Source organism: Lissotriton helveticus, chromosome 4_1 (assembly GCF_964261635.1).
Source record: "Lissotriton helveticus chromosome 4_1, aLisHel1.1, whole genome shotgun sequence".
NCBI lineage: Eukaryota > Metazoa > Chordata > Amphibia > Caudata > Salamandridae > Lissotriton > Lissotriton helveticus.
Window position 1 is genome coordinate 582,976,596 of NC_136063.1, and position 12,266 is coordinate 582,988,861.

The 12,266-nt window shown below is 46.7% G+C and overlaps 1 protein-coding gene across 2 annotated transcripts in view; it reads right to left on the reverse strand.

The window, feature by feature from the left end:
* The window catches only part of MCMDC2 (minichromosome maintenance domain containing 2), a 1,264,730-nt gene that overhangs the window by 368,757 nt on the left and 883,707 nt on the right, over positions 1-12,266 (reverse strand). For both annotated transcript variants that reach the window (XM_078687209.1, XM_078687210.1), the window contains one exon: positions 3,917-4,083. In XM_078687209.1, coding sequence (XP_078543335.1) covers positions 3,917-4,083 — 167 coding nt within the window. The remainder of the gene's footprint in view (positions 1-3,916; positions 4,084-12,266) is intronic.

A 12,266-nucleotide genomic window follows, 5' to 3' on the forward strand; every position in this document is an offset into this window, starting at 1 on the left:
TAAAATGCTCCTCACTCGATACACCCATGTACACAATGCTAGCTGGGTGCGCTGGGAGAGGGACCTTGGCCACAAACTCAGCAATAAAGAGTGGGAAGGGGTTTACTACAGGGCACGACATACCGCGAGCCACATAGGCCTTACACCGACGCTAACCAAATTAGTTTCCTATTGGTACTACACCCCTGAACGGCTATCCCGGATGGATCCCAAACACAGTGCAGACTGTTGGAGGGGATGTGGGGAGAGAGGAACGTTGGTCCATCTCCTTTGGGATTGCAAGCATCTACCGCAATATTGGTCTCAAATCTTAGATGAGATAGAAGAGCATCTTGACACAGAACTCCCCAGATTTCTGGCTTACGTTCTTTTGGGCGTCCCGAACCCCCTCACATAGCCCCCAAAGTCCAGAAGAGAATGACAGATAGCGATAGCACTGGGCACAGCCACACAAAACATACTACAACATTGTAAGACGCCTAGGATCACCACACACAGGTTGGCGTCAACGACTGTGGCACATATTAGTGATGAAAAAGATTTCACTCACACTGGCAGGGAAAGGTTCGACGTTCAGTGAGCTCTGGCAACCATTCTTTCTCCTGGCACAAGAATTTCGAGAATTAACCTGCCCCAGATATCTCCGTTTGCTACACCTAACCTCAGCAGGCATGACGGCCCAACCGAACCTGACATAGCTGAGACAACACAAGACGCGACACTACTCCCAATAAGCAGTGGACGGGCAGGGGGATTGGGGGGGTAGGGTTTGTTCTTGTTTATTTTACGATTACATTTCCTTACTATGGCCAACGCTATATGTCCATTTCTGGGTTTTGCGCAACCCTTATGATGAACCTGCTTGCATAACATATAGTTTCTTTTTGCAGCTGACTCAATAAAAAGATTTAAACCATAAAAATATTTGATATATTTGCATCTCAGGTTCTAAATGTTGTGGCCTTGAACTAACCTTGGTGTCTGAGGACCACAGACCCTGCCAGTTGTGGGAAACCATATTGAAATTATATCTATAGCGCAATCTATGTTCTGTGATGAGGACTTTCCGCCGCTCTGAGGAATCTTTATTATTTCTGCTCTTTCTACCTTTCGGCAGAAGTTCTGTGTATATGGCAATGTCTGACCTTATCTGGTGGTTATACCTGCTCCATATTGCCAGTGAATTGGCAGCATGTACAGTAGCACTGGGCATACTTGAGAACGTCTCCTTGCTGGTTAGGCAGGGTTATGAGTGACAGGATTTTCCATGATTATAATTCCTCCTGGATATATCAACAATTGGAATAGGTCTCACAGTCTTTCTATTTCAAATCATAAAGAAATGAAAACGATTGCATGTTTGCTATTGGAAGTTGGAAGCGTTTGATCGCTCGTTCCCAAAGGGCATGAAAACCACCAAAACTGACCAGATGTGAATGGGTCATTACCCGGAAGCATGGTCTTTGAGAAGCAGGAACATCGTAGGACGCTTCAATATTAGGATGTAACTTTGCAGGCTCTGGAAAGTGTTTGTAGTAATCCTGTAACATGCCCTGTGGGTCTAGTAATAGAGCTGAGCTGACCCATGCTCTGAAGTTGGAGACAGAGCGAAGTGGTATAATTGCTCCACATATTGGCTCTCCATATATTTCTGACTCTTGTAGACATGCTCAATGTAGTCCTTTTAATTTTTAAATTAAATTAATCTGGATTATGTGTTTTATGTTCTTATTAACACTATGGTGCTTTCTTCATCGTTTGTATTGTCATTGAGATCGTAGTCAATGAGGCGGACGCAGAGGACTAGGCTGACGTCGACAATGTTTGTCGTCGCCGAGGCCTTCGTTGTAGATGAGGCCGTCGTAGAGGATGCAGTCATCGATGAGGCTGCCGCAGACGAGGCTGTTGTAGACATGGTTATCACAGACAAGGTTATCATAGACAAGATTATTGTAGACGAGGCCGTCGTCGTAGATGACCATCACAGACGACCGTCAAAGAAGAGGCAGTTGTAGACGACCGGTGCAGATCAGGCCGTCATAGACGACCGGCATAGACAAAGCCATTGTAGTAGAGGAAATCGTAGATGAGGCCATTCACAGATGAGGCTATTCCTAGATGAGGCTATTCGTAGTTGAGGCCATTCGTAGATGAGGCCATTGTAGTTGAGGCTGTCCTAGATGACTGTCGTAGACAACCATTGTAAATGAGGCTGTCGTCAATGGCCGTCATGGATGAGGCTCCTTAGATGACCATTGTAGTCGTCCACCCATAGATGAGGCCGTCGAAGACAACGTAATAGACGATGTCATCATAGACGAGGCCATCGTAGATGAGGCTGCCGTCGATGACCATTATAGACGTACTTCATAAACGATCGTTGTAGATGAGGCCATCGTAGACGACAGTCACAGACAACCGTCATAGATAAGGCAGTCGTAGGTGAGCGTCATAAATGATGCCATCATAGATGAGGCAATCACAGATGAGGCCATTCGTAGATGAAGCCATCATAGATGATGCCATTGTTGATAAGGCCATTGTATTCAATGCAGTCATTAATGATGCGGTAATAGACAACATGATTGTGGTCGTCAGCATTGTCATCATAATTGTTGCAAACAATGATTTTGATTTCGGTTTTGCAGTAGACACCTCATTTTCAGGTTATGAGGATTTCCCTGATGTAATGTCAGGGCTGAAGAGGGAGTTGCAGGGTCTGCCTCTGAGGAAGTTTTTTCCAATTGTCTCTTTCTGTGAGAAATGTCTTGTCAAGACTAATGGTAAGTCTTTTTTTATGGCTTTTCTGCGTGCCTTGCTGTGAACTCTCCCTTTGACCACTCCTGTGAGGTGAAGGAATCCTCACTTTCCCCATCAGAAGTGACAAATTTCATTTTCTGTAGTCCCAATAATAGCATCAGCTCTATGAACATAAAAGTTTTTGAGGAAAAGGATCGACATCTTTTGCAGTCCATTCCCTTGTTTTCTGCGGCTCTGGGTCAGAGAAATGAAACATGAGATATAACCGTGAATGATCCAAAAGAATTAATAGCTGAAGAAACTGAGCAGAGCTCAGGGAGACACCCTTCACACAACATGCAGTAGAAAATCTGAGGGACTCGGGCTCTATTGGGAGTGTTCTAGAGGGTGCAGTCACCTGATTGGTTACAGTTCAAGTGTGGGCCTTTGTTAAAAAGGACAAAGATAGGCTATTAAACTGACTTTTTCATTGCCATTATAGCCTACAATAGTGATACATACTGCTTTATTACTGAAGAACCACTATCTTGCTGGAGGTAATGTGAATATTTTTTGGCTTTGTGATGTGATTTTATCTTGTGGCTGAAGCTCTAAAACTGCATCACTCAAGATGTTTTACATTAAACTCATAATGTGCATAAACAGTATAATTTGTGGAAATTTTAATTCCAAGAGCTGGTGGTTGCAGGTGAGCCCACAGGCACTCATTTTCGGGGTTTGCCACTTGTTTTTCCTGAATAATCTTTGATCCAGAGCAATAGAGGGAAAATTCATGAATGGAAAAGAGGGGGAAAGCGCAAGATGGACAAAAACAGTGACAATAGGAGAAAGCAGGGATGAAAAAGGACCTGCAAGAGTGAGAAAAAGATGCAGGGAGTATCTGGCGGTAGATTAAAGAGGCGAACACCAAGACTATGCAGCCTTTGTATTCAACACCCTGACCTTCAATAGCAATGTCCGCAGACTTCTGAACAAAACTCTGGATTTTTTTTTTTTACAAATTAAGCACTGTATCCAAGATGAAAGGTAAATGACTCATAAGCTCATGAGGTTGTTAGCCAGACCCTCAAAGAAGGGTAGACTCCTTCCGAGAGGCATAATGGAACAACTAACATTATGCAAAAAATGTACAGCACCAGTATCACACTTTTTGTACCATTTTACCAATTATATCGATATCCTTATATAAATGCCTTCTTGTGGAGGGACCCATATCAACAAAAGACCAGAAACTGCATTCAACTGGAAAAGAAAGTTGCTGATCCATTTCTTCTCCGTATTTCTTCCCGGGAATAAATAAAGTTGTACTTCGGCTCTCTAAAACTAATAAACAGCAAACAAGAACAATGAAATAAAATAAAAAATGTTTTAATAGTTATCCTGTAATTCATTTTACTGTTCAGCATTATAGTGACTACGGTGATTAAATAGAAAGAATAGATTAGTACCTAGAATTCTCTACCACAAGAACTGTATTCACAAGAAAGAATTGAAAATGAAAATTATGGCATTTTGCTAAAGGGGATCGACTTTTGTAAATATTTTTCTAATTTTAGAGTGCTTTTTAGCGCTTATACAACATTTAAAGGTGACGTCTGTTTTCAGCTATTTGTGCTAATCGATATCAAAGAAATTATAAAAGCAATAAACAAATAGAACATACTTTTTTATCAGTTGTAATCCACTTTGCTATGATTTATACAAAGCAAAGGTGAAGATAAACAATTTAACGCTTTCTAGTACAAATGCTAAATGAGGAATAAAATGAGAACAAATAGAATGACAACCTAAAAAGTGTTCACAGCTGTAACATTCTTGCAAGAATGATCCACCAGATCTTATGATTTCCAAACCCTACTTTTATTCTCATAGCATTCCATCAGCTATCTCTGCATGGCTAATACAATTCTCATAGTGGTAATCTGATGAACAATAGATACATCTTACATTACAAGTGCAGGTTAAGATACTCTGTTTTAGATTTGTTGCCTCCTGACCATCACAGTTTACTATACTTACTGGCCTGGAAGACGCTGCCCTGGCAGCATACGTGCAGATTTCACCACACAGTTTCTTGAACCAGTTTAATCTGTTTTCGTCTCCATTTAAACTGGATCCTCTAGATCACAACAGCCTCCAAATTCAGTCTTTTCTGTTATCAATGGTCTCTGAAATTCTTCCATTCTTATTGGAGGTTTCTGTAACTCCTGAGTGGCAAAAGGCTCTCCCAGCTCTTAAATTGCTGGATAAGAATACTGCTGACCACTCAACCTCATTTGAGTGATATTCGTCCTATCACACTCCTTCGGTTTCCTAATACATTATTTGACAACGATTTTACTGCCAGCTGTTCTCCGTCCTTCAAAACACTGCTCTTTTATATTATGTGCAATCTGGCTTTCGTCCACTTGAGAAGTGTGGTCTTCCCTTGATGTGGTTTTAGATGAGCTCAGATTTATTATCAGTCAAGGTGGATGTCGCCTTAATTCTCTTTCGTCTCTCAGTAGCATTCAACACCCTTCCCTATCTCATTCTGGTATCTCACCTGTCGCAATGAAGAACAAGTTACTACCGACAGGAACACTCTTTTTGATGGATACTCTATCTAACCACAGATATCTAATCTTGAAAAATTCTCTAGGCACCAGATTGGCTCCTGAAAACTCAAAAGCAGTGCTCATGCCCGCAGATAGGTAGTGACGTAAGGAGGTGGGGCAGGAGGAGGTAACAGCAGTGAGGAATCAGTGGTTGGATAGAATATCCACCAGAAGGAGCGTTACCGAAGGTAAGTGACTTGATCTTCTGATTAATACATCTAAATGCAGATTCTTCACCTTGTTAATAGATACCAAAGCGGTTCCTTCCGAAGGTGGTGAGCCGGTGGAATATATCAGACCAAAAAAGCCCTGCAATACTGAGCAGGTAAAATGTCTATCTTGACAGACCTGGTTGTTAAGGTAGTAGTATTTCATGAATGAGTGCGCTGATGCCCATATATCTGCCTCAGAGATAGCCACAACAGGCGCACAGTGTATTTACAAAGTGATAGAACCTTTGGCCCTGGTGGAGTGGGCATTTAGACCTTCAGGAGGCTGTTTCATAGCCAATGTGAAGCAGATGTTAGTGCAGAGGACTACCCAACAAGAGATGGTCCATTTCTACACTGCCTTGTCCTTTTTCACCCCCAGAAAATCACACAAACAGCTGATCATCCAAGTGATGTTCCCTTGTGTGATCAATGTACAAGCTGTGTCCCCTCTGGGGGTCCAAACAATAAAGTCTCTCTTCCTCTTTTGAAGGATGAGGCAGAACAAAGAAGGTTGGAAGTATGATGGCTTGTCGTAAAAGTAAAAGTTCTGACACTGCATGTTCACGATGGTTGCAAAGAAGTCAAGCCAGGGCTCTCCCCTTTGGCATAAGATATCCTATGCTACTTTCGGGTGTAACTATCATTCATTGTCCTTTAGGCATCGCCGGCTGTGTTTGCCTGTCCTAGCGTATGGCTTGTCCAACATGAAAAGTCATCACCTCCTTCTTGAGGGACGCAGCTCGAGTGCCTAACACCAGTTTGTCCTGGGAGTGGTCCGAAAGAGGCCTTAAGTTCACTCATCCGGCATGTGGATGTTAATGCAACAGGAAAACCATTTTTAAGGTTAATAGATGCAATTGACAACTATGCATTAGTTTACAACAGGTACACATTAAAAAAAAGTGAGAACCAGATTTAAGTTACACCGTGGCATCATAAAGGCTTAGCTGGAAACCTATGCTCTAAATCTTTTAGGAAATGTATCACCACCAGTGATTTGGAGAGGGATGGTTGGCCCAGTAAACATAAAAAGGGTGAAAGGGTAGGTAACCATTAACTGTGCTCAGAGTAAGACCTTGTTGGGCTAAAACAAAGCAAACAACTCATCTGACAGTTTTGCTTGCAATGGGTCCAAATGGTGGGTACCACAACAGGCCATAAACTTGTCCCAGGGCCCTGCAAACATAAATTAAGTGCACCAGACAAGTGCAAAATGACATTGATGGCCTCGGGAGAAAGATCAAAGGAAATCAAATGTGGCCGCTCAATCTCTACACATGGAGGTGCAGGTTCAGGAGCAAAACTGCTGCGATAGAAGGTCCTCCCTAAGTGGCAGCCAGATGGAGGCCGAATACTCAAGCCCTGGAGTTCTGGGCACCATGCTCTGCTGACCTGATCCAGAGTCACTAGGCTGACTCAGGCCTGGTTGTTCATGATCTTCTATAGAACTTGTGGTGGGAAGGCATACAAGAGTCCTGTGCTCCGCTGTAGGTGGAATGTTTCTCCGAGAAAGAACCTTCTTGTAAATTCCAGCACGTAAAAGTTCTGACACTGCATGTACATGATGGTTGCAAAGAGGTCAAGCCAGGGTTTTCCCCTTTGGCATAAGATATCGTGTGCTACTTTCGGGTGTAACTGTCATTCATTGTCCTTTAGGCATCGCCGGCTTTGTTTGCCGGTTCTAGCGTTTAAAGACCCCCACCAAAAGGTGTAGCACCAGGGAGATCCCCTGAAGATTCAGCCTCTTAGCACAGAACCCAGGACCCCACCACGTCCTATGTGTTGGAGTAACCCAAAGCGGTGGTTTTGCCAATGAGAACCTGAACCGAACCATACCTTGATGGGAGAGCAGGAAGACCTTCAGTGCCAAGCTACTTGTCCACAACTCCATCAAACTGATGCAGAGGTGGGAGGAGCCAAGCTCGCGTCCGAGATGGCCGCGTTTTAGCTCGGCTCCGTTCGCTTTCCTGTCTGGAACGTCTATCCTGTGTTTTATCCTGCCCCGGGAAGTATTCTTTGATAGACTATGGAACTACGACATTTCACAGGCACTTACCGTTTGATCCGTTTGTTCCTGGGTGCCGCGGATCCTGGGCTGCACCCTTGTCTGCTTCAGGGCCTCCGGAACGAGCGGGCCTGACACTCCTTGGCGGCACCCGGGCGGGGCGGAGCGCTGTGGCCGGCCCTTGGTGGCGGTGTGGGTTCGGTCGGAGAGGCCGATGTGCAATTAGACCGATTACGGCTATCCGGGCCTGATCCGGCGGTCCTGCGGCCTGGTGTTGGGGCGCTGCCTTCCATGGACGGGGTTGACCGTGTATGTGGCCCGTCTCCCCTTTGTTCTCCGGTCCGGCCATTTTGAGTCCCTCCGCCCGGACTCGGAGAACGGAGCCGGTAGCGTGTGGGGAGCCGGCGACCCGCCTTCTTCTGGTGGCCCCCCTTCCTGCTCTGGTGGTGCCTCTGCTGGTGGTCGGCTGTATCCTGTTGGCCCCGCTGGTGTCCGGACGGGGGTCGGAGTTTGCCGCGGCCCCGCCGGGCTTCTAAGATGGCGGCCGACCCCATGTCTCTCGGACTGGCCGAGACTGGCGACGCTGATCCGCCGCATGGCACGTTTGCTGAATACCGTAAAGGTGAGCCTACACTTGGCGACATCCTCGCCGCCTTGCGCTCCTGGAGTGCTCCTATGGCTGCGCCTATCATTGACCTGAAGGAGGATCATTTTGCCGGGCCTGCCGAGCCCCCCCCGGTGTGTGCGGCTTCATTTCTGTTGTGTGCTGCTGGAACTTTCCTGGAGGTCGTGGGCCCGGCGGCTGCCGTTGGTGTGGGTGTGCGGATGTCCGCTGCCCTCCTTCATCCTGTGCTCCCCCCTGTACAGGGGGTCCGCCGGCCGGGTCCCGTCCGGACCGGCCTTGTTGGATCTCCCTTTCCCTTTTTGCCTCGAATGGCCGAACGAAGATCCTGTCATTGCTCCGCCGGATCGGCTTCCCTCATATTGTCGTCGGAACTGTGCCTGCATTGCCTGAGGTGGTTGCCGTCCTTTCCGGTTCATCCGGGTCACAATCGATATGACTTGTGTGGATTGCCGATCGGACTCCCTGTTATTCACCTCCTGTTCCACATGATCTGGTTCCTTGTGCGTTGGACGACTACAGCTTGGGATAAACAAGGACAGGGTTGAGATGAACTTGCCTCGGTGGACTGTTATCTTGCGGTATGATCGGATGATCCGTTTGTAACTGTATGACTATGTTCGATTCTCCTTCATGTTCCTGGAGCTTATCCTTGTGCTTATTATCTTCCCGTGGGTTCTGAGTATTTTCGGACGGGAGGGTGGGAGCTGATGGGGTTTTGATTATATGGCTCCTCTCCCGTTGCTACTTCCCTGTTTTCCCTTCTTTTTTTGTCTTTGTGGTTCTTGCTTACTTTTATCTCTTCTATATTTCGGGTTCTGATTAGGGCGACAGGCACGCTGCCGGGGGGTAGGCCATAGCCTTCTGCAGGGGTGCAGGGTGGGATGTGCGGGGTGGGGGGGGGGTCTGTTGTATTGTGTTTTCCCCTCATTCCTTTTTTTGGTTCTATGGCTCTTATGTATCCCCTTTTTTCGAGACGCGGTGTCGGCATGTGGCCCCCTGGGGTGTTTTTGCTAGCATGGGCCTTCTGGTATTCCTGCCGTCACGGTTTACTACGCATTCATTCCTCCTGTTACCACTGGTTCCATGTGCTGATCTATTCTTGAGTGCTTCGTTAGCCGTGGGGCGCGTGCAGTGATGCTGCGTTCTTACTTCTCCCCCCTTTTTTCCTATGTCTTTCCCCCCCCTTTTTTTTCCCCTCTCCCCCTTTTTCTTTCCTCCCCTGGGTTGTTGTGGCAGAGGGCTCTTTGTTTTGCAAGCCTATTTTTAGTTCTGTGTATTATTGTGTGTTTTCGTAGTGGTGGGAGGGCGCTGGGCAGCGGTTGCAATTGCTTATTACTGTGGGACTCACGTTCTGACTTTGCCAAAATGTACCTGTTCTTTTTTAATTTTCCTGTGTTCGATACTGCTGCTTGTTCGCGGCCCACCACGGCCCTCTGGACTTTACGGATTGCCCTTATTCTGAGACACCCTTTCTTCTATTATAAAATCAACCTTCTCTCATCCTGTACGTGATGGTTGTTCGGTGGCTTCTTGCCTTTGCTTCTCATATGGATTGCTGTGATGTCCTGTGGGAGCTTCTGTATTGCCTGCTATGTTTCTTTTATTGTGGTGGCCGGCCCGATGGGTTGTAGGCACGTATCTGTGAGCGCTTTCTGTACAATAAAGGTTTAAAAAAAAAAAAAAAAAAAAAAACTGATGCAGAGGTGGGTCTATGCCATAGACCAGAGTCCTCTGATCCCCACCTCAACCCAGATTACCATCCCAATTTAGTAGAGATGCATACGTCACCACAGTCAACTTAGGGTAGAGTAGGGATCTGCCACTGATCCAATTGTGGTAGAGCAGCCACCCTTGCAGATATGTTGCAGTATCTTCTGATACCTGGATGAAATATGACTGGTTCCCTAGGTGCTAGACCTACTAAGGCTTCAGATCACAATGCAAAGGTCACATGTGCCTTCTGGCATCGTTGGTGAGCAGGAGGCTGGAAGGCCAAGAAGCTTAAGATCCATCTCCACTAAGAGACAGGAAAGAGGCTGAAACATCAGGATCATATCCCAAATATCCTGGACTCGTTGGTCTTAAGGAAAAGCCAAAAAAGGCCACTCATTTCCAGGACTGCTTCGAAGAAGATGAACCTCTGTGAAGGAATTATGTGAGACTTCTACAGGCTGACTGAGAACCCCAATGACGTTCTAGAAGTTCCTGCCATTTTCGGGAAGTGGCCCGCGGCTAACTGTGGTGAGCCCACCTTCAACAGTCAGTCATCCAAGTAGGGAAAGACTGGTCCCCTGACCTTCCAAGCTGGGCAGTGACCACCACCATCACCTCTGTAAACAATCAAGGGGAGCTGGTGAGGCCAAAAGGGAGCATGGCAAACTCATAGTGCTCATGGCCCACTTTGAACTACTGGTAGTGTCTGTGGGCATGCAGGATGGGGATGTGAAAATAAGTGTCCTGCAGATCCAACACCGCCATCCATTCTACGTGATCCATCTCAGAAAGTCCATGGGCCAGGGTGAGCGATTTGGATTTGTCCTTGCATAAGAAGGTGTTGAGAGTGTAAAGATATAGCATGGGATTGAAGCCTCCATCCTGCTCTGGTACAAGGAAGTAGTGGAAATAGCACCCAGTCCCAACTTCTGACACCAGCACCCTCTCTATTGCTCCTTTGGCTAAAAGAACCTGCATTTACTGCCATAAAAAGGGACATATGGTCATCAGAGAAGTGGTCCGATGGCGTGAGCAGGTGCAGTGAGTCCAAAAGGAAAGGCAGGGCGTAGCCCTGATGGACAATCTGTGGCACCCATCTGTCGCAAGTAATGCATTGTCACCCCAGAAGAAAGTGGCTGATCCTGCCTCCTAAAGAAATATCCTCTACTACTAACGGTGCCCTTAAGAGGTTTTGAGGTTAAGGTCGGAAAGGTGGACTTGCCCCTGATGGCCATGTCATAGTCTGTTGGGCCCAACCTCGAAAGGGCTCGGAGGCCTACTGAGCGGGCAAAATTGTTAGGGGTGATTACCGGACTAGTACTAAAAGGCCCAATGAGCGTGCTCCGCTCTCCATTAAACATTCTAGGGCAGAGTCCTCCCTTCCACCAAACAGGCAGGAGCTGTAGAATAGCATGTCCATTAAGGATGCCTGGATGTCGCCAGAGAAGCCATTGCACCTCAACCAATGTATGGTTTCAAAGCACCACAATGGTTCCAATAGCCCTACCTAGACAATCTGTAGTGACTAGGCATGAGCAGATGACGAATTTGACCGCATCCTGAATTACTTAAGCTTAGGAAGCCTGTAAGTTGCCTGTACATTGTCAAAGACCGCATGTAAGATCTCACCCAGCATATCCCAGAGTGTGTAAGTGTAGTGACGAAGCAGACAGCTTGCATTAAACTACCTCAAGGCAAGGCTGGCAGAGGAAAGCATGCGCTTACCAAATGTACCCACCCGTGCAGATGCAGATTTCACACATATGGCTTGGAAATGTATGAAACTGTGTCCCTTCTGGGATGCGGTCATGGATGCCCTAGAAAACACCCTAGGGCGGGCTCTTGACACTACATCTGAGGTCTGTCTACTGGGGCTTTTTTCATGACCACCCAAATGGAATTTGGGAATCAAGATTCATTGACTTGGCCCTGGCGTATGCCAAAAGACAGCTAGCAATGGCCTGGAAATCCAGGGGTGGACCAGTAGTGGGGACCTGGGTGAGAGACGTAACTCAATGGGCTGGAGCAGAGGGACGGGTTCTGATTTGGGAAGCGTCCCAGAGGTTAAGACGGCATCCCATACCGAAACTGTGGATAGAAGTACTTGACTCTTAGGAACACGCAGAGAGGGGCTAGGCTGAAGCCTTGAGCAATCAGGATACTTATCAGGTAGAAGAGGAGACACTAGCACAAACATAGCGCCTGGCAACTGAGTGACTCATTACCAACTTTTGTGAGAGTGATACAGACCATATCTAGGAACTCTAACCTCACCTAGCACTGAACCAGGGTGCCGAGACCCGACCCTTCGCCAGACCTACTGTGCCCCTACCAATGTTCGTGAGCAGCTATCA